Source organism: Telopea speciosissima, chromosome 6 (genome assembly GCF_018873765.1).
Source record: "Telopea speciosissima isolate NSW1024214 ecotype Mountain lineage chromosome 6, Tspe_v1, whole genome shotgun sequence".
Classification (NCBI taxonomy): domain Eukaryota; kingdom Viridiplantae; phylum Streptophyta; class Magnoliopsida; order Proteales; family Proteaceae; genus Telopea; species Telopea speciosissima.
In genome coordinates this window covers 46,383,867-46,406,972 of record NC_057921.1, presented here as the reverse complement: position 1 = coordinate 46,406,972, position 23,106 = coordinate 46,383,867, and the positions used below count along the sequence as shown (strand labels likewise).

At 40.4% G+C, this 23,106-nt stretch overlaps 2 protein-coding genes across 3 annotated transcripts; one reads left to right on the top strand and one right to left on the bottom strand.

Moving 5' to 3' along the window:
- Nucleotides 1-876: 876 nt before the first annotated feature.
- LOC122665295 (rRNA-processing protein fcf2-like) lies at nucleotides 877-21,780 on the top strand. 2 transcript variants are annotated; one of them, XM_043861412.1, is made up of 6 exons: nucleotides 877-1,178; nucleotides 1,282-1,342; nucleotides 9,415-9,492; nucleotides 9,642-9,757; nucleotides 10,179-10,292; nucleotides 21,739-21,780. In XM_043861412.1, the coding sequence occupies exons 1-5, from the start codon at nucleotides 958-960 to the stop codon at nucleotides 10,288-10,290; spliced, it is 588 nt and encodes a 195-aa protein (XP_043717347.1). In that variant the 5' UTR covers nucleotides 877-957; the 3' UTR covers nucleotides 10,291-10,292; nucleotides 21,739-21,780. The 2 variants fall into 2 exon arrangements, with proteins under 2 accessions (XP_043717347.1, XP_043717346.1); XM_043861411.1 differs by lacking the exon at nucleotides 21,739-21,780 and having other exon boundaries at nucleotides 878-1,178; nucleotides 10,179-10,403.
- On the bottom strand, nucleotides 10,699-15,254 carry LOC122665294 (chaperone protein dnaJ C76, chloroplastic). Its single transcript, XM_043861410.1, has 4 exons — nucleotides 14,842-15,254; nucleotides 13,274-13,530; nucleotides 11,949-12,135; nucleotides 10,699-11,402 (listed from the first exon to the last, which is right to left on the bottom strand). The coding sequence occupies exons 1-4, from the start codon at nucleotides 15,235-15,237 to the stop codon at nucleotides 10,737-10,739; spliced, it is 1,506 nt and encodes a 501-aa protein (XP_043717345.1). The 5' UTR covers nucleotides 15,238-15,254; the 3' UTR covers nucleotides 10,699-10,736.
- Nucleotides 21,781-23,106: the final 1,326 nt, after the last annotated feature.

Below are 23,106 nucleotides of genomic sequence, written 5' to 3'. Positions count from 1 at the left end.
GGCTCTAAACCTTTGGGGAAAAAGGGTATACCTCTAAGTTTGAATCTTACACAAAATATTGCTCAAATGCGGCAAATCGTCACTGCAGATGTGTTGTAGTAGTCCCCAACACTTTGTTCCACCAATGAATGTAGGTGATTTGCCCAAATTTGGTTTTTTTTTTTTTTTTTTTTCCTTCCTGACAAGTGAAACCACTCAAACTCATGAAATGAGTCGAAGGGTCGAAAATTTCGACCCATTTCGATCGAAACAGTGCTTTTATATGCACTGTTTTGTTCCGAATCGAGTTGAAACCAAAATTTTGGTCAAAACCCTGCATTCCTATTGAGTCGCACCTAGTTTCATTCCAACCTTTGTCAAAACCAAAATGTTTCGCCAAATCTCTATGGTCTCGAGTCTTTCGACCAAGATTTCAAACTATGGTTTTAACATTCTATAACCTGTCGACCACCTCAGCCTGCAACTTAGTCCGAGTGCTTGTGACGAAGGAAAGCCAATTTTTGTTGATCAGGTTCCCTCTTATATTTCATCGTTTCCTACCCAAAATGACCCATTGAATTTGGTTCTGTTCTCTAGCTGATTTTCTTCTTTTTCCGGCTATGGTAAAGACCTTTACTTTAAAATCTGCAATCCTTTTACTTTCAATGTTTATTTCGCTATGACCTAAATTAATTCATCGTGGTGATCGGGGTTGGTGGGTCATGATCCTCTTTCCAAGTCTGTTTTATTTGGTGATCTTTTCTTTAGTGTATATAGCTTCTCTTATAATTTAGGGTTCACTTGAGGGTGTTGAAGTTGATTGCAGACCTTTCTCTATGTTTGTTGAAAATTATGTATTCTTATGAGGGCTTCTTCTTGGCTGTTTTGATTTTTTGAAACCTAATGATGTCTTCTTTAAAATGTAGGTTGCTATATTAAATACGTCCGGGCATACTGTTTGAGTTTGATTCAAATAGAATGCCTGAGAACAGGTCATCCATTGGCCTTACATGGGAGCCAAAGGTACTTCTCCCATCTGTGATAAAAACTGGGTCTGATTCAGTACAGAAACTACCCGGAAATGTGGTATGGAAGCCTGAAAGTGAGCTTGTTGATGGACTCTTTGTTCCACCCAATGACCCTAAGAAGATGAACAAGTTTCTGCGGAAACAAGTTAAAGATACAGCTGGTAAAAGCTGGTAAGTGGGATGCCAACAAGGACAAGTTTGTTCACAGTTGCAGGTTACAAGGTGTGCCCTTGCCAATATTTGTAATTTTATAATTACTTTTATGTGTACACAGGTTTGAAATGCCTGCCCCAACCCTCACTCCAGAGTTAAAGAAAGATCTCCAAATGCTAAAGGTGTGTATCTTCCCTTGTTTCTATTACAAATTTGATTTTGGTTTTGCTCAAATTTGCTTTAGAACTGATCTGCTTGCATTATTTTAGCCTTATGATGACTTGGGCTGTTATAAAAATGTTTAATATTGTTTTCTTGGGTGATTCAGATATTTTTTTCGGTTTGGAAAGGCCTACGATAAAAGTTTATTAATATGTTATTTATTTATGAAGAGATGGAACCTGGAAAATAGAGAAGCTTACTTGCATCTTGATTTTGACTGGTAAGGTCATAGACATCACTTGATTTGATTAGTTCTCATCCTAGAAATGCTAGATACTCCCCCTACCCCCCCCCCCCGCGTGTGCGCGCGCTCGCGGAAGAGGGGTGTTAAGAAAATGCATATAGATTCGTTCCATATGTGGAAGAGTTTCTGCATTATAGTTGTCAGCAACTTATGATCCATCTCTTAAAATCCTAGTGACCAATACAGAAACAGACGATCCATTCAGATGCAGAATCCATATAATGGCTCTCAAAGTTGGTTCATAGACTGGACTGCACAATTTTCTGTTTGGGTACACAACAGATGGATATAATTTGTAAAGACTAATAAATATCAGACCTCTGACAGGAGCCCAAAATGATTCATGGCCAGCCTGTGAAAAAAGAGAAGCCTATTTACTTCTGTTCATGATTTTTCTTGGTTCACTTCCTTCAACTGAAGTCCTTTGCTGCTTGGATACCAACTTTAATGGCTTCAAGTTCAGTTTATGCTGTTTGTGTGCTTCTACAAGGTTGTTCTCTGGTGGCCAATGCAAATCACTAAAATGCATAGTTAGTTATCAATGCGTCCAGGCTCCTTGGACGCCTTGGCGGCCGCCTTGGTTTTGGCCCCTCTTAACCGCCATGGTCACCTTGCCACCTTGATAACTATGCTAGAATGCAGATCGTCAGAGGATCTGTTGGTGGTGGGTTTCAGATTGATGGAAGAGAAGAAGAACTTGATTTGTTAGGAAACAAAGGGAGTCACAAGGATAAGGGGAAAGGGAGAAGTTGTGGGGAAGAAAGAGGAGAGAGAGAACAGAAGAGAAGAAATCGGGACTCTCGTATGCCAAACTCAGCAACTTCAAAACTCTTTAAAAAAAACAACTCATTCTTTTCAATTTGTCTCTAATTGAGGGGGGTTATATTCATATATAAAGAACTAAAATTCCTACATTGACTCATTAAAGGAGTTCTAATCACTATTATCACACAGAATAAAGTAAATAGACTGGAAATAGAAGCCTAACTAACTATTAAGTATTTTAATTTTACCCAAATATCTAACTACTAATCCTGTGTACTAACTTTATTCTCACTTTATAGGCTTATTTTTTTTTTTGGATGAATAAAAATTTAATTACGAAGAAAAGAGAAGGAATATACAAGCCCAAGGGCAAACAAAGCCGAAGCTAGGAACTAGCTAGGGCGCAAAATGGATAGAGGGAGACCCCAGGATACAACAATGAGCCTGTTCCTTGGGGAATCCTTCACAACCGAAGGGGGAAGGGATTTGATCTTAGACGAAACATAAAAAAAGATGGCCTTCCAAATTGGGTAGAAAGAGCGGGAGTTGGATGTCTGATGTAGATCCTAGCCTCCTCGAATTGAAGAAGCCACCCTAAGCCTAGGGTTTTAGTAGGAGCCTTAGTTTAGTTTATTTCAGCTCTATACTTAGTTTTTATTTTGTGTTTTTAATTGAACCAGCTTAAATTGGTTGCATCCAATTGGTTCAATTGGCCTAATTTAAGTGAAGTGATCCTATTGGCTAAGAGGTTCTTATATCCTATTGGCTAGTAGGGAATCTTCTTTTATTTAAGTTGTTTTAAGTTGTCTTAAGTCATTAGGGGTAGATAAGTCTTTTTCTTTTAAGTTTTTAAGTTATTTTTAAATTGGTCCACCTCTCCACGATTTAAGTATGAGATTTGATTTGTAATAGATTTAGGAATAAGGCCTTTGGCCCCTTATTTAATAAGAAATCGTGGGAGAGGCTCCCCCACCTATTATGCTTTAAAAAATCGTTTCTTTATGCTGCTGCCATGAATGCTGCTGCTTGCTCTTTGAGAGTGTTCCTTGTGGGTAATATCAAGGAGCCCTTGTGAGTCATATCAAGGGTGAGGGCTGGTGGACTCCGGCGACTCCTTGCATCTTGTAGATCGGGAGGTCCTTTTTCTTCTACAAGCTGATTCTACTTGCTGTTTTCAGATCCCCTGCAAAACAAGTAGGTTATTTATTTTTCCTGCAACTACCTTGCTGTTTCTCACCTTCTAACCTAGACATACACTCTCCCAATCAATTCTCATAAACCCTAATTATTCTTAAACCAGTCCAGCCCTCATCCTTCATTAATTTTCATCCAAAATCTGACCACAACCCCCTCACAGCAGACCCTCCACTCGACTGCCATCCCAGCCCCAACTTACAACTCAAAACCTAATCCCCTTCCTTCTCCATTAAAACCTAAACCCCTAAAAATCACCCAGACCAATCCAACCATTCAAATCTGCCCATATTACAACTGAAACACCCCTACACTGCCCTTAACACTCTACCTTAAGCTCCAGCCCTAATTCCAGCTCTAAACCCTAAATCTCATCTCCCCCTTCATTCTCAAAACCCGAAACCCGAAACCCTATACCTAGAATTTCTGAAATTTAAGAAGCTTATTCAAAGCTAACCAAACCTAGTTCATTAAGACCTTTAAAACCTGCATATTAAAACCCTATAGACCCCATTACCATTAGTTAACCCTAACCCTAATTTCTGTCCCATTTAGCCTAAGCTGCCCCAATCGGCCAGCCTTGTTAGGTGAACCCATTACCCTGGCTCCTAGTGGGATTACTCCTTCCTAGGACTACATCAACATCCATCTTCTAAGGTTGCGTTCCATCCAAATGTGGGAGATAGTGGCACAAAATGCAATCTTGCCAACCGAATCACAAATCGACTTTCCACTGAACGTCATGTCAATCCAAATCCATTTCCTGCTGGGGCGAAGGGGGGAGCGCCAACCTGGCCAACAATGGCGAAGAACACGGGACTAGATGGAAGAAGCAAAGGGGCAGGTGAAAAACACGTGATCTGCATCTTCAGTCCCATTCCAGCAGAGATAGCAACTGGGAGATTCCTGAATATGCCGATAAATGAGGAAGGCTTGGGTGGGGAGGCAATTTGCAAGGGTGCACCAAGCGGTGAGGCTATGGCGGGGGATGTAGCCTCTAAACCAAACAACTCTGTGCCAAGGACAGCGGGTCCCTCTATGTCTAACCAAGTCCCAAGCGGAGTGAGGTGAATCTACCGGAGGGGGAGGGGAGCCACAAGGTGGTGTCACCTCTATCGCGGTGCCCAGGGGGGATGGGGGGGGGAGGGAGCTCCACAGGTCGGCGAGGGGGGGATAGGAGAGGGGGGACCAAGAGCTACTGGTGATGAAAGAGGCAACAGGGGCAAATCTGTCCAAACCAGAGGAGTACATATCTCGGGGGCTCACAATGGAAGAGAGGACACCAGAAGGGTGCCATTTATCCAGCCAAAGCAGAACCTCCAGGGAAAGGCAAAAGAGAAAAGGAGAGAGGGGACAACCTTGGCGAATACCAACAGAGGAGGGGAAAAAACCAGCTGGGCTGCCATTCAGAAGAACAGAGAAGCGAGGGGTGGAGATGCAGGAGTGGATCCAGTTAACAAAGATGGGAGGGAAGGACATCTTGAGGAGGACTTGAGAGATGAAATCCCAACGGATGGAGCCAAAAGCCTTATGGATGTCAATTTTCAAAAAGGCAAACGGAGAGTGGGATTTGCGGTCGAACCCTCAAACAATTTCCTGGCAAAGGATGATATTATCCGAGATGCTTTGCCCAGCAATGAAGGCAGATTGGTAGGAACTGACAAGGGAGTCAATGACAAGGCTGAGCCGGTTGGCGAGAATTTTAGCAATGAACTTGTAAAGGAGATTACAGAGGGAGATGGGTCTAAAGTCAGACATGGACGAGGCTCCAGAGGACTTGGGGATGAGGCAGAGAAAGGTATGATTGATGCTTTGGATCTGATGAGGGTTGAAGAAGAAGCTCTTAATGGCAGTGATAAGCTCGACACCGATGATGTCCCAGCAAGTGGAGAAGAACCCCATGTTGAATCCATCAGGGCTGGGAGCTTTGCTAGCCTTGTGGGAGCGAACAACGGAGGTGATTTCAGAGTCGGAGGGGATGGAGCTGAGGGAGTTGAGGAGGTGGGGGGGATGAATTTGTTGAGCAGGTCAACAGGAAGGGAGGGTTGGGTGGAGATGGGGGGGGCAAAAAATACCAGTGAAATAGGTCACAGCTTCAGATTTGATGGCATCAACAGAGGAGAGGACCGAGCCATCAGAGGAGGTTAGAGAAAGGATGGAATTGGAGTTGGAGCGGGCTTTAAGGGATCGGTGGAAGAAGGCAGGGTTTGAATCGCTGAACTCAAGCCATTTGATTCTGGATTTTTGCTTAAGGAAACTTTCTTCTTGGGAGAGCGAGGAGGACAGCTTAGAGGCAGCAAGGACTTCCTCTTTAGCGAGGGAAGGGTTGAGGGGATCAGACTGGAGGCGGAGTTGGATGGAGGAGAGGGTGTCCCAACAAGAGGAGACACGAGAAGAAATGTCGCCAAAGGTGGAAGAATTCCAAGATTTGAGAGCCATCTTGACATTTTTGAGCTTTTTAGAGAAGGCGAGGAGAGGGAGGAGAAGGAGTGGATAGGGATGTTCCAAGCGGCTTGGACAACAGGGAGGAAGCCAGGGTGGGAGGACCACATGTCAAAGAACTTGAAGGGTTTAGGGCCAAAGGATAAGAATGGTAGGACAAAAAGAGATATGGGGGAATGGTCAGAAAGACCAGGAAGGTCAAAGAAGGCATAGGAGGAAGGAAGGGAGGAGAGCCAAGGATCATTGACGAGGACTCTGTCAAGCTTGCAAGCAACTCTGTCGATGCCAGAGCGCTTGTTGTGCCAGGAGAGATCAGCACCCGACCACTGAGGTCGTTAAGCCTAGAGTCTTCAAGACAGGAGTTAAAAGCTGTAACGGCTTGGAGGTCGATAGGAGAGCCAGCCAACTTTTCATGACTTAAGCGGACGACATTGAAGTCTCCTCTAATGCCCCATGGAGAGGAACCAATAGACAAAGAAATGGATCGGATGTCATCCTAGAGAGGAATCCTATCCGGGTGGCGGTTGAGGGCGTAGACCATGGTGAAGAAGAAGAGGTGGTTGTGAAGGTGGTCAGAAATGCTGAGATGGAGTAATTGGGAGGAGGTGGAGGATGAGACCGAAATATGAAATTTGGAGGGATCCCAAAAAATCCATATTCGGCCGCAAGGAGAATGGTCATAGTTCGATAGGAAGGACCAAGAGGGGGCAAGAGAGTGGGCAATCCGGGACGAATTGGGTTCAAGCACCTTGGTTTCAAGGAGGCAGCAAAGGGGGGATTTGGAGGATTTGAGATGAGCACGGATCTTAGCTTGTTTGGCCAGAGCATTTAGTCCACGGACATTCCAAATAGTCCAAGGGATCATTAGAGGGGAGGGGGAGGGGGAGGGGGAGGGGGGGGGGGAGGGGGGCAGCCAACCAGAGGAGGAACTAACTCTGGACCCCGGTGGAACACTACGGGGCCTGAGACGGTAATCTTTCAAAGGGGGAAAGCAAACCAGGGAGGAGCTGAACCGAGTGGAACTGGTAAGGGGAACAGTGACTGGGTCAACAGGCTTCAGCCGGTTTGGTTCAAAGGAGATGGGGAGGGGGATAAGTGGGTTAAAGTGATGGGGTGATGGTTCGGGTCATCTGAAGTCGGGTTTAAGTGAGATGGGACAAGGGGAGAGGGATAGGGTTCTGTTGGGACACGTGGAAAGGTCAAAAAGGTTTTTTTGGGAAAAGGGGACTTCCTTGGGGGCAGCGACGGGGGTAGGTAAGAGCTGGGAATGGGGGGCAAGTGGTGGTTAACAGGGGTAGGGCTGAGTGAACAGGGGTAGGGCTGAGTGATGCAGCTCCAAGAAGGAAGAAGAAGAAGAAGAGGCCTTGAACTTAGGGTTTGAATAGGGAGCCGTAGGTTAGGATTTATATTTTCCATACTTAGTTATTTTTCTGTTTTTTAGATTGAACCGATTTAGAATTGGTTGCATCCAATTGGTTCAATGGGTCTAATTTAAGTGAAGTGTTCCTATTGGTTAATAGGTTCTTATATCCTATTGGCTAATATGGAATCTTCCTTTAAATTAGTTGTTTAAGTTAGAGTCTTTTATTTTTAAGTTAGTAGGGGTATCTTAGTCAATTTACTGTTTTAATTTAATTTAGTTTAGAACTCTTCCTTCCACGATTTTAGAAGGAAGAGACATTAATTTGTACTAGGATTTGGCTTAGGCCTTTATTATAAATAAAGTATATCGTGGAGGGCTCCCCCACAGATTATTTGAAGTTAAAAAACAGATTTCGTGGCTGCCATTGCTGCTGTTCCTTGCTCCCCTGTGTGAGTGTGCATCCTTGTGGACTTCAAGGTGGAAGGGTGGGTGGATTCCTGCGACTCTTTACGCCGTGACGGCTGGGAGGATCTCTCTTCGAAGGTGGTTTCATCCTTCAAACATTTAAGTTACTGCCGGTGGATTCCAGTGTGAATTTGAATTTGAATTTTCATAAACCCTAGGAGGATCTCAATTCTGTCCAGATCTGTTCTCCATTAGAATCCTCTCAAACTTAAGCCACAGCTTCCCCTCACCATGGTTTACACTTGATCCCAACTGCTGCCCATATCCATCACCCAAAACCCTAAATCCTTCTTCTCCATAATAGCCCCATAAGCCCTAAATTGCCCACAGCCCATTCTGACCATCAGAATTGGACCATATCCTGGTCGAATCCTCCTCTCACAGTCCCCTACATTCGATCCCAAGCCCAGCCCTCACAGCCCACTTGAAACCCTAGTTTTGGTAGTTTCCCTTAACCCTAAAACCCGAAACCCTAACCCTAATTCTGCAGGAATTTTAAACTGAACCAAATCCTGTTTTTTTTGTATCATAATAGTCCCCTAAACCTGTATATTAAAACCATATAAGACCCATTCCCAAATTCCCATCCTAAACCCTAGTATTAACCTAAAACCTAGGCTGTCCATGTGAACCAGCAGCCCCTTTTTGCTATTTATTCTGTTATCTGGCTCCTAGTAGGTCTCCTACCTATCTAGGACTACATTACTGAGGTTTTGTTAACGAAGGGGGAAGGGGTACGAAGCAGAGGCAAAAGGTGTTTTGCTGAGGGATCTGCAATAATTATAGGCTTATTAATTAGGCCCATTACAATGAAATTTAAAAAAAAAGATCCAACCTATAATATAACTGTCCAAAGGTCAATTTCAGCCCATTGGATTGTAATCATATCTTTCGAAGTATCATGTCATAGTTGTCAAGGTGTCGCGTTGGTCCCCCCCCCCCCCCCCTCTTTGACTGCCTTGGGTTGCCTAGCTGCCTTGACAAGTATGATCATAGTATTATCGGATGTGGGGGGGTCTAAGAAGCCATGATAATAAAACGGTTGTTGCTGACTCTGTTAGACTCTGGCAACCATCTTGATTCATTTAGGCATGCTATTAAGACTGTTTCTGAGTTATCCTGTCAGAATTGAGATACTGGTTAAATTATGCAAACATATAATATTTATTCCCCCAAACAATATACTGCTCCTTATGTGACTCCACTTTATTTCTTTTATTCTTGATATTCTGGTCAGATTGACATCATGTCAGTTTACATTTTTTTAAGGTACATATTAATAAGCCTGAAAAAATAAGTTAGATAGTTGGCTTTGCTTTTTTGCTTTTGTGTAGGTTTTCTGATCGCTTTTACCAAAGATCATAACAACCCAAAATGACTATATATGCACATAGACTGCTCGTCAACTTGAAATACACTAATACTATATGAAATCTGTAAAATGATAGTCTTTAATGGTGATCATGCACCCACATCTCTATTCTCTAGCTTGGTGATTATATTTTTGTTGGAGAAACATAAGTGATTGTTGTTGATATTTTTAATTATTGATGGTGCAGTTGCGTAGTGTAATTGATCCAAAGAGGCATTATAAAAAGGGTGATTCAAAGTCAAAGACGCTCCCCAAGTATTTCCAGGCAAGTTATTGATTATAGCAGTATACCTTTTCTTTTACCTCCCTTTTTTTCCAGGCAAAAGTCTGTCCTACTTTTGTGAAGTAGATGAAATATGTCAATTTTAATTTGTTTAATTAGTAAAGCCTCTGTTTGCTTCATAAATCAATCAGGTTGGTACAGTGGTCGAGTCTGCATCAGATTTTTTCTCTGGTAGGCTCACTAAGAAGGAGAGGAAAGCAACCCTTGCTGATGAGCTACTTTCTGATCGGTCCCTTGGGGAGTATAGGTACAAATATTGTATCATGACTTCCATTCATTTATTTGTTTTCTTGGTTACAATTGTTGAATAACTCAGGTTCACTGAGTATTGCTAGTTGTCTTAATAGATATTTGAAAATAGGATACATGGTATAAAAATCGATAGCCTATTCCCCTTCCCCCAGAAAGATCTTGGAGATTGTAATGCTTATTCTCAAACTCTTGGTTTACACAGTAGTGATATTTTTGTTTTGCTCTTCATCTTTGAATTTGTATCTGATGATCCTGGACAAGAGGAATGAGAATAAAAGAAGGGGATTTCTAAATTTCCTGCTTTCTTGATTTCTTTCATTGGTTTCTGAATTTTCTTATGATTTCATCTATTGGACATATCAGTTTTTAATCATAAACCTTTGTTGCTAAGCTCCATGAGATCTATTCTTTTGTAGGAAACGGAAGGTTCGAGAGATCGAGGAGCAGAACCAGTCAGTTGGGAACCAGAAATGGAAGATTAAGGGTAAGCAGTCCTGGAAGCGTGCTAAGCAAAGAAGGCATGTTTGAACACAGCAACACTATCCTATCTGTTCCAATGTCTCTTCAATTGATAGACAACTCTGCCTTTGTGCTCCTATCGTATTGTGGTGGACATGCCTCGTTGCAATCTAACATTGCCCTCTTCCTTGACAATCAACTGTGGCCTGAATTTTGTTGTGAAGGATGATCACTGCAAAGGGTTCAAAGTGAGTTTACAGTACACAGTTTTAAGTCTCATTTCATTGTAATGGGATCTATCAGATGCAGTTGTGTAAATTTTCCTCACTTTGAAGTCACTTTCAAGGGGCTTCTTTGCGTTTTGATCTGGAACTTAACCAATGAGATGCGTATGGTTAATCTGATATTATAAATTTGGGCTTCTGGGTACCCATCATTGATAGCCTTTATACATTATTATTACAAATAATGCTTGTCAATAATCAAACTAGAATTATTATATGTTGCTATACGATCTAACTTTCTCTTTTGTTACCTGCTTTCTCTCCCTTGATTCTAAAAACATCCACCAATTCTACCATTGCCATACCAATAAGATACCAAGTCACCCCAGCCAAAATGACTTGTAACCAAGAGCTGTTAACAATCTGTAACACCATGGAGCCAGCTATGTGATCTTTCAAGCCATCACTTCCACTTGCCCCCTGATCTCCGACTTGCAACCGTACTATCACTGCCCCGACAGTCGCCATTGCCACCGGAATCCTCCATCGGATGGGATCCCTTTGATAGTTATCCACTGAGGCCCCATACTTCTCTTCTTCTTTGACCTTTGACTCTCTCATCTTAGGTCTAGACCCTGAAGTTGAATTTGAATCAGAGCTCTGATCAGTTGTTGTAGCTGCAGGAAGTATTAGGGGTGATGGCTTCCAGTACTCATGATTTAGGCTGTAACTACTGCTAGATGAGGAGGATCCAATTTTCTCTCTTGCAGCTTGTCTCCTGGCAGCAACTGCTTTTCTAAGCTTGTCTGTACCTGGTGGTAGAGTGGGCTTTGTGGTAACCGGAATCAAATTCAGGCAGGATTCTCCAGGTTTGGGTGATATCCAGTACCACCAATTTGAGAATGATCTGATGGAGTGAATTGCTGACATGATGGCTTCTCTTTGGAGGTCTGACTCCTGAAGAAACAACATTTTCAGGGGTGTCAATTTAGAACCGAAATCAAAATCGGTCATTTAAAATAAAATCAAACCGAACTAAAATAATTGGTTTGGTTTAGTTTCATTTCTAAAACTGTCCTGTCGGCTCAAACCGAATCGAACCAAATACATTCAGTTTGGTGGATTATGACCCAAACAAATAAGAGATTTTTTTTGTTGATGAAGATGTAAAAAATTGGCCCAAACACCTAAAATAGGGCTCAAATCAAATACAAACAGGTCAAAACCAAATACTGAACTGAATATAAATAGAACCGATAGGTTTAAAAAATAGACACCTTTTCAGTTAGGTTTCGGTTTTCACAAGTTGTATTCTGAACCGATTGACACCCTTAAATTTAAGCAATCTCAATAAGGACACTACTTCGTAGGGTTTTAAAAGAAATGGGTCAGACCCATGATCCAGTTTAATCCGTATCCTTCTCTGTAATTATATCCATTTTGAACTACAAGGCAGACCCGAGTGTAAAAGATAATAAGGGTAACTTTGTCTTTACTTCATACCTTCGAATCATTAGATTTGGCACCTTTTCTTTTGGCTTCAACATATCTGGTTTGAAATTTCTCCACTTCAGTTAATACATCAGCGACTCGTGTTCCAACCGCATTCCCAGCACTCATTCTGACATTGCCACGTGGCTGTTTGGACATTAGGTATTCCAAGGCCGCCAAGTTAGATCTCTCCACAAACCTAATTAATATTAATACACAGTGAAAGCTGGTTAGAGAGGTTAATTTAGTCCCTCATATGAGAAACAAAAACAATCTTACTGCCGCCCCGCCCATCTCCTCTGGTTTGATTAGCTAAAATAGGACTCAAACCGAATACAAATTGGGTAAAAAATCGAATAAAAAACCCAATTAAAAACAGCATATTATTAAGTTTCGGTTTGATTTTGGTTCCACATGATGTATCTTGAACCAGACTGAAACTGAACCAATTGACATTGTTAGTAATATCACCAACCCAAACCACCCATTTATAAACGGGTTTTGAGGGATGGGCGGGCGGATAGAGAATTACCACCCTTGTCCCTTAATAATATTACTAGGGATGTAAATGGATAACTGAAATCTGAATCCGCATCCATATCCGTTTAGGGACATCCGTATTCATTTGGACTTTTAGAGATATTTGGAAAATAATTCGAATACTCCGATTAAAATCCGTTCAAAAAAAAACCGAACACTTGGTGATAAAAAATTAAGTAAATAATGATTTTGAGGGTTTTTAAAGATTCAACACGTTCTAGAATATGATGAAAGGAGAATCATGGTTTAAGAGATATGGATTGAGAGTGAATTGTATCCGCTAGGGGGAGGAAGGTCCGGGTTACACAAGACAAAGATGTAAACGGATGGTCGAAAATCCAAATCAGATTCGCATCCGAATCCGTTTAGAGGTATCCGTATTCAAGTAGGGAATATCTGGCTTTAATCACATCCGATCCGTATCCGATCCGAATCTAATCCTTTACATCTAGGGGTGTAAATAAATAGTCGAAATCCATTTTCGTATTCGTTTAGCAGTATCCGAATCCATTCGAAAGCTAAACGGATGCAGATATGGATAGGCTATAGCTATCCAAAAAGCTATATTTACATGTAAACGGCAAAATTATCCAATCCGTATCTATGTCCGTATCCGTTTAGCACTATTCGAATCCGTCCAATAGCTAATCGGATGCGGATGCGGATATAGCACTATTCGAGCCAAATCCGATCCGTTTACAGCCTTATTTACATCCATAAATATTACCAAATTAAATACCTTTATTAAAGAACAGGAAAATAAGAGCAGGGTTTTGGATTGTGATAAATTGTCATACCAGATGCAATTAACAGGACATGCATCTACAGCTTCTTGGATTGTGTCTTCCGGGTCAGCCCACTGACCCACAACCCGTGCACGACCATAAGCTGATTCAATAGCGAATGTCTTCTGGGCAAGTAGCGCACATTTTAAGCACCCAACACACTTGACTTCATCTACGAACACCGCACGTTCTTCCGTTTCCGGTCCGAACCATGTTGAGTAGAGTGGCTTCCCTGTGTACCCTTTAAATTCCGTTATTTTCGATTGTTCCTGCACCACCACCACCACCATCACGTAAAATCTGATTAAAAACAGTGAAATCGTTAATAAATGGTTTGGTTTTGATTTTAAAATATAGAATCAATTAATTAAACAGTTTAAATTGAACCGTTTAAATCGATGATAAACTATTTTAAAAATCGTTTAATTAGAAACAATTATTAGTAATATGTAATGACAACAATTAACCTTTAGTGGTAACAATAAATTAGTAAATATGTAATGAAATAAATAAACAATTATTTAAATAAAACATATAAGAATTCAATTTATACATCTATTTAAATAAAAAAAAATTAAAAAGATATGTAATAGAAATTAGTCGTTTGAATAAAAAAAACAAAAACCTTATAAAACCATTTAAAGAGAAACCGTTTATAAATTGTTTCGATTCAACATGTGATTTTCAGTTTTACCTAAAAAAAACTTGCATCGAACCAGACTGAATTGTTTACAAATTTTTTTTTTTTGTTGGTAAAAACTGAATTGTTTACATTGGAATCGAACCATTTAGCACCCTTACATGTACATCCCTTGTCATTCTATCGTTACTATTTCCCTTTCCTATAAATAATATGGGCAAGAGTTCCCTTAATACGAGCGAATGCTTCGGGTAAGAAATACTATAGGATGTAATTATGTTTCTATTATGTTATTAATACAAGCTCCCTTAATCCAAAAAAAATATGTGCAAGACTTCTATTTTGGGGAGCGTGGCCCCTGTGCATGCACAAGAGCCAATGTAAGCACACACAATGACATCAAGACGATGATCATTACTGTCTTTTATGGGGGTGGGGTGGTCATTTCACCCCCTCTCTATCTGGCGTAGGGCGCACATCTCTACATTGAGAATTTCTCCCAAATAATATAAGGGATAAAGAATGCTAACTGGTGTTGTGTGTGGGCGTATACTTGTGCCCAAACACAGTCTGACGCTAAAAGATTGCCACACCCTTAAAAAGACGGAAAGGTCTAGGAGTGCGATAGTCTTTTTGCTCCAGGTTGTGTTTGGGTACAAGTATACACCCACACATAGCACCGGTTAGTGCTCCTTTTCCCATAATATAACAATCGATAGAAAAGATGAAATGCCTTCTTTTCTGTATCTTAAAAAATTGATTGAAATAAAAATTCTGACATGATTGCTGGAGTTATTCTATACTTTTGTCATTACCAAATTTTTTTAAAAAAGATTTCAATAATTCAGTTTACATAGGAGGATGAAATTTCAATCCTCTTATTGAATGGTAATGCTATTGGACGGCTAAGATCAAACAATTGCAACAGATCCTCACTCACCTTGTCGTAGACCAAACGCGAATTGGGGTCAGAGAGAACTGAATAAGCCTCGTTAAGAATGATGGCCATGTCATGGCCGGCCGGACCGGCGATGTCCGGGTGGCACCGCTTCTGCAACGAACGATAAGCATACTTTATCTGCGATTGATTCGATGTGCTGTCGATGCCAAGAAGCTCGTAGAGATCAAATTCTGTAATAGATGAAGAAGAAGAAGAAGAAGAAGAAGAAGAAACTCTGGGTTTAAAAGAGAGATGATGGAGTGTTCTTCTTCTAGGTGGGCTTGGAGAGCAGAAGAGGAAGTTAAGTTGGTGTTGATGATTTGGGTTTAGGTTTGAAGGTCTAATAATGGTTGAAGCTGGAGGAGTATATGAAACAAGAGCTGTAGAAGAAGGCATTCTCTTCTTTTCAGAGTTTGAAGATGAGAAATAACAATAAAGAAAGAGGAAGAGAATGAGTTTTGAGGTTTTATGTATTTCAGATTGAGATTTGAGAACAACTGAAGATATTTTGTTTGGGGAATAGATTTTTGGTTTTTTTAAGTTGGGAATTACGGAATTACCCCAATAAAGATATGTTCTTCAGGAGTCCTTGCCCACGTAGCAAAAAGAGAACCAATGAATTTATTATTGATAGAGAAAAGGAAAGAGACAGAGAGCATATGCTTTTTTTTTTTTTTTTGTTTAGTTTTGTTTTTCTTAGGGTAAATAATAAGTCCAATTCAATTACAATCTCTTTTGGAAACCAAGAAAAGGAAAGGAAAACAAAAAACGAAAAACAAAATAAGATGTAAAAAATGATGATATAATAATTGATTTATGTGTCTCTTTCTGATCGAGCTCTTTTCCTGCGATCCTAGCGCCCAGAGAGTGTCCAAGGAGGCATTCAACTGTGTTGAGTTTCTCGGCACGAGGGGATGTGTGCCTACGTGAGGCCTGGTGTGCATCCCAGCATGCCCAACGCTGTTGGATGCCTCCTTGGGCACTTTGTGGGAGGAGTCGAATCCCTCTCTCTCCTCAAATTTAAATTGTTTTGAATTTTTTCTTTTCTTGTCCTCCAAACATAGCCTTAGCGAACATGTGACCCAATCTATTATGGATGGACCCAATTAGTAAATTGGTCAAATCTAGTAATGCCACGACTAATGCCAAAATCCAATTACATGTGAGCATAATCTTATTTATTTTTAAGGAGTAGGGCTCTTTTTCTTTTTCTTTTTTTAATGAAAAGTAGGGCTCTTGGTTAAAAAAGGCTCAAAGGGTATCTTCAAAACCAAAATTGAATCAATTGTGTTTTTTGTTTTTAATAGAATACTAGATAGGATTTGGAGAGTGTCATTTTGTTTTAATAAATTAATGTCTTTCTTTTTTTTTTTTTGGTAAAAAATAAATTAATGCCTTTCTATACTATCATTAAGAGTGCATCGAATGATCGTATTTATATAAGAAAGCAAACGGATATATGTCATCACCAAATAATAAGTGAAGCATACTCATACAGGTCGGTGATTCAATTCTAGTATTTAGTACTTTTTTTTGGACTGCAAATTCTAATATTTAGCAAATGACAAGTTTGATGGGTTAAACCAAAATTCCTTAATCATGTATGAAGAAGTTTTAAGTCCAAACAAAGGTTCCAAGGAATAATTAATGCTTTTAGAAGTAGACAACTAAAACTACAAAAGTCAATATGAATTACATGGAAATGTATATAAATGAATTTGATGCTACATGCTTTCAATATTGACCATTACATAGATATTTATCGAAAGGAACTATTAGATTGACCCTTTCATGTGGCGCAACTAGGTCCATAGACCAAAAATTATTAATTTTTAGGGAAAAAGAATGTTGCCTAGTTGTCTGAAACCTGTGTTAAGACGGATTTTTAATCTTCTCTAATTCCTAAAGCCGTGGAGTACGACAATGCAAGGTGGAGATGTAGACACCTAGCAGCTCGGACATTCAACAGTCCTAACTCAACATAAGTCAATGAACTCGGCAGCGTCAGTAAGCTTGGCCCCATGGAATGTAGCTTGCATAAGTGTGTAGAGGGATTCTTACCAACAAAAAGTGTGTAGAGGGATTACAATCCTATAACATGAAGCTTCAGGGTTATATCTAGGGGTGCAAGTTTGGCCCTGTCGGCTTGAACCCACCCCGAGCTCGAACAGGGCCTGGGCTAAGATATTTGGCCTCGAGGGCGGGTCGGGGCTGGAAATTTCGGCCCGAGTCAATGTCGGGTTGGGCTAGGGTTGAAGCCTCGGGCTAAGCTTGGCCCTGCTCGGCCCGACCTGTTTTAAGTTATACTATAAAATATTTATTGTTATAATATATTATATTATAAACTTTAAACGTCACCCACATTTTTTATATAATATATTATATATGAAGACAATAAGTGATATAATACATTTTATTACAGTGTCATTTTACGTAAAATTGATAATTTTCTCTCCGGCCCATTCTAGCCCATGCATTTTCTTCCCCCTTCCCATGATCAGGGCCAATCAGAGTCAGCCCGGCCCGACCCTGAGGGTGGGTCAGGATCGGGTTGGGCCTGGGCCCAGCTAAGGGGACTTACGGTTGGGTTAGGGTTCTATAAAGCCCGGCCCAACCCGACCCTGTTGCAACCCTAGTTATATCACAAGGTGGCAAGCTACATTCCATGGTGCCAAGCTTACTTATGCAGATATATACAATCCCTCAATGTACATGATTCTCAACCCTAAGAAATATGGTACATAAACAATTGTGACTAAAATTATTTGATTGATTTTATGTGCTTGAGAAGTGTTTCTTATTGAGTTTGATTTGATTTCATTAGGTTTTGAGCAAAGACTGAGAGGGTGTTGCGGGACTGGATACGTAGACATGGGTCCTCTGTGCAATAGTTTAGCTCAAATCCTTCCAAGTTTATTTTCCTTGATGCTGTCCACCCAACACAAGTTGCTTACCAAAATCTTGCCAATGTCATTCAGCAAACTGTGCTTCCCTGTTTAGTTAATTAGATTAGACTTATTAGCTACTTTAGATGATTGTTTTTTACTTGGATAGGCAGCCTAAAAGTGTTCTTTCTTTCTTATAAATATGTACAAAGTACCACATAAACTCTCATAAGAAGAGTACGATGCTTGGTCGTGTGGCCCCTGCATCTAGACATAGGAGCGTGCAAAATTATCGCTCCACTCTATTGAAATAAAAAATCTCATCCATGTTGATGCTCATGTGCGTACTCTCATTGACCTGTGTGCTGCTACAGGGAACATGTTATAACGATCTCTTACCCAAAAAAGTAACATTAGTATACCACCATCCTACAATTACAGGTCTTTGCCATTTTAGTTGTTTCAAATTGTATTGTCCATCAAATTAAGTAGGTAATTGATCTTTGACTATCACATTGATTTTTCCATTTATCATGATGGGATTTATTATTGACACCCTCAAGATGTGACATAAATTGAAACCATACTTTTTCGCATTTTTTGTATGACAATTTTTTTTTAATGACATTAATAGTATCATTTTCAAATTAATTTTATTAACCCTTTTATAACCCTAGTTTAAGTTTTTTTTTGAGAATATGACAAGGGGTAATTAAAAAAAATTATATTTATATATATATATATATATATATTCCTGACTGATACGATACCGGTTCTGGCCCAACCATGGTTTGAGGAATCAGATTCAGATCGGTTGGATCGGCCAATTTGTATTAGTGGAGATCGATACTAATTCCTAGCCGATTCAATACTGATCCATGGGTATTGATCCAGGGTAAAAATAAAATAAATTTTTTTTTAGAAAAAAATTAGAGATAAAATAGTCCGATCCTGTCCAATATAGGCTGATCTAGATCGATATCAACAGAGACCGATATTGATCGAGGGAGTTGAGGTGAATCTTCACGTATGTGAACGACTCACAACCGTTCAGATGAAATATTTTCACAGATTAGATTCCATTCTAAACGACTGTGAATCGTTCACGTACGCTCACTTATGTGAAGATTCCCCGCTTACTACTGATCCTGATATTGATTACTAAAAACCTGGGCCCTACCACACAAACCCATTGCTATCTCTTTTTCGGTTTTTGTTTTTTCAAAATCTAAAGTTTCCAGAACTTATTTTTTTGTAAAATAAAGCTTCCAGAACTCACCGGCATAAATACTATACAGTTTATAGATTCCATTTCATTTAATCACAAACCCATTTGTAGTTTCCAGAGCATTCTAACCTCTTCGTGTTTAAATCTCTTAACACTTTTTAAATACACCAAAGGAAAGGATAAGTATTAGTTTATCAAAACATCATACATTACTTCCTTCCTCTGCTCATCTAAAAAAAAATTCTCTCTTTTAACTCCCATTTTTGTGAACTCTTTCTTGATCAATCATGGCTTTCAGAACACCGGTAAAAACTCTCAAACTTTACTTGATTTTAATTCTCTTATCTTCTTTCTTCTTCTTCTTCATTTTCTGAGAATTTTATCCATGGCAGAGCTACGGGAAATCTCTGTATCGATCTTTCACGACTTTGACTGCCCCAAAAATGAAAACTCACGGGCCAACGATGGATTCGGTTGAGACCCATTGGGCGAAAACGAAGGGTTTGAAGGGTGACTTTGTGCCAGTTTATGTGGTGTTGGGTATGATAGGGTTGTCGGTTTCGCTGGGGTTGTACACGGCGGTCCACCAGCTGAAGCATTCGCAGAACGTGTTGGTGAGTAAGAAAAAGAGGGAAACGTTACCGGAAGTGGAAGACCCAGATCATGAGGTGTAGGAAGCTGATAAATTTCTTGACAAGTCTTTTTTCAGGAAGGTGGCTCACATATAGGATTCAGATCGGGTTCAGGTGAAACCCGATCCGGTCCGGGGCGATGCATATGCTCAATAAGTAAGCCCAATGCAAGTTCTAAGTTTCGTTCGGCATGGTCCCTTTCTTCATTTCAAGTTTTCCCCAAAATGGGGAAAAGCCTGGCCACACCACCGGTGTACCATAAGCTAACATCTCTCTCTTTCTCCTTATTTCTTTGAAATGACCCTTTTGCCCCTCTTATACGATATCCCATCCTGCTCCCTCTTTGGTGGTACTCATTAAACAGGATGGTTATTTTGATCATTCAGGGGGACGGTTTTGCCCTATGTCTGGGCACATCCTACGTCCCTGATTTTCCATTAAATTTTTTTCATATTCAGTTTATGGAGTAAAGTTCTCTGTGAAGAGGCATGGCCACACCCAGACATAGTGGGGCGAAATAACCACCACCAAATGTCAACGAGTGCGGTCTCTCAATGGCTTCCGTGTACACGTGGCCCTTACTACACTCTACTTAGTCCGGTCACGCCAGACACGTCACCCCCTCTGCCTTGCCACAGGAGTGCGTGAAATGACTACAACACCCCTTATCATTTCCAAGATTAAGGGGGTGGTAATCATTTCGCGTGCCCCTGTGTCAGGTCATAGGGGCGGTGTGCGTTGCATGACTGGGTGACGTTCTATAGAAAAAGAATGTTAACCAGTGTGGTTCTTACGCCTTGACCCCCATGCTGGCGTAGTACACAACCAGATAGTGATCTCTTGCCCATATAGGGAAAAAGAACACTAACTGATCACGTGGTTCTTACATCTAGATAGAAGACCACACGAAATAACCGTTCAACCCCCCAATAAATAAAAAAATCTCATTCAACCAAATGTTTCTGCAATCACTTTTATTGACCCTTGCGCTGGTGCAGATGTTACACAATTAGATAGCAATCTCTTGGCCATATATAAAAATAGGGTCAATGTTCTCTGTACCTTAGTGTAGTCTGCGCCCAGACACATGGACTAGGTATTCCTGCCATTCAGGGGCAGAGTGGTCATTTGTCCACCCCCATGTGTTTGGGCACAGCCTACAACCTCAGCATAGAGAACATTTGGCCATATAAATAATAGTTAAACAATATATATATAAATGTTCAAATTAATGGTTCTCTTGGGGGTTGTTGAGGTCTTGTAGAGTCTCTAATAATGGTGGTAGTGGTGTGTGAAATCCTTGCAGTCCTAGCAAAGTCGAGACTTTGAAGACTCTTGATGCGGAAGCAAGTCGTCATTGATTCTGATATGTAATAATAATACCATGGCTTCAATACTTTGTACATAAATGTATGCTCTTCCATCTCCTTGTTCAACTGGATGCTTGATAATGTGGAAAAAATAGCTGATATGGCAATTTGTCAATCTAGTGTTTCTCTGTTTACTTTTTTGGTCTCACAAATTAAGTATTTGGTGCCCTTGCTACCATAACCAGTTTGAGTTTTTCTTACCTTGATCCGATTTGGCTCATTGAGTTACATTTGTTTGACTCGTTTCCAAGTTCACGTTTGCTGTTTCACCTCTTAATTGTTGCACTTTATGAGGAGTTTCTTTCCTCCTCTCATACTCAGGCTCACATAGACATTCTAAAGATTAAGAGAATATGATAATCAAGTGAAACAAAGATCTTTTATCAATGACCAATAATTAACATTTCATGTCACCCCGCAGGTGAAAAAAGAAACATGAACCTGCAAAACTGTGTTTATACTCAAAGCATGGGATGATTTATGTAAAGAACTAAAAGATACAGATGTCATGCACTCCCACATATATTTTGAGGGAATAAGAACTACGAAACTAGGATCAGCAATGACTAAGCTGACTCCTATTACTTGCAGACTAGATATTATTAGCAGCCTTTATTAATTAAGAAATTTTTAAAATTTTACCTCATTGTACACTTCCAGAATTCATTATTAAGAAGAGAGCAAATTAATCTTTCAAAAATTTTGGCCTTGCGATTTCGGGGAACTCTTCGCTCCTTTATATCCCCCTTTCAAGCTGCTTTTGTCCCTGGGCGCCAAATAGGCGATAATGTTATTATTGCCCAAGAAATCTTCCACTTCTTGAATCATTGTAAGGGCAAACAGGGGTTTGTGGCCATCAAGATTAACATGTATAAAGCCTATGATAGGGTGGAATGGGGCTTCATTACTTCAATCCTTAGGTTTTTGGGGTTCAGTGATGAATGGGTACGCCTCATTTTTGCTCTCATCTCCACCACTTCATTCTCTATCAAACTTGACGGCAGTCCCTTTGATTTTTTCTCTGTTTCTAGGGGTATTCGACAAGGGTGCCCTCTCAGCCCCTACTTGTTTTTGGTCGCAATGGAGGTGCTTTCTCATCTTCTTTCCGCCTACCGGGACCTAAACATGTTCAAAGGGATCAAAATCTCCAGAACGGCGCCCGAAATTTCTCATCTTCTATTTGCTGGCGATATCTTTATCTTTTGCCGAGCTACATCTGAGGACCTTTTGACTATCAAGGCTGTTTTGGACCTTTTGTCTGACTTATCTGGACAACAAATTAATCTTTCAAAAAGTTGTATCCATTTTAGTAAAAATGTTTCCCTGGAGACTAAAAGATCCCTTTGCTCCCTGATTGGAATCAAAGAAATGAAACAGGACTCCATCTATCTAGGTACTAATCTTTTTCATGGCAGGTCCAAAGTGAAAGAGTCAGATGGTGTGATTGAACGTATACAGAAAAAACTGGCTTCTTGGAAAATTTCTCAATTATCTTTTGCAGGGCGAGGTGTTCTTATTAAATCTGCACTGGCCTCAACCCCCTCCTACCTCATGAACTTTTTTAAATTCCCTAGGAGTATTTGCCTTAAGATTGATTCGATTTTTGCGAATTTCTGGAGGGGCCACTATGCTGCCATGCACAAGAGGAGATCTTCTCTTATCTCATGGGACAAGATGTGCGTCCCTAAATCTAAGGGAGGACTTGGGTTTCGTAAGGCGGAAGTCCATAATAACGCATTATTGACCAAGCCGAGCTGGCGCTTGATTACGGAACCTGAATCATTGTGGTGCCAAGTGCTTAAGGCCAAATATTTTCCCAAGTTATCCTTCTTCGACCCATCTACGCAGAACCGGAAAGGATCCTAGACTTGGAACAACATATCAAAGACCATCCCATACTTGGAACAAAAGGTGATCAAGAAGATTGGGAATGGTAATTCAACTTTTTTCTGGTATGATAAATGGATTCCTTCCATATCAGGTAATCTATCTTCAATGACTTCATCAACGATTACCCACTCTGATAGACAACTATGAGTCAACTCTGTCCTACAAGGTCGGGATTGGAACCTTAATCATCTCAACTTAAATATCTCTCCTTCCATTTTCTCTCGAATGCAATCTGTGACTACTTCTAATTCTGAAGATAG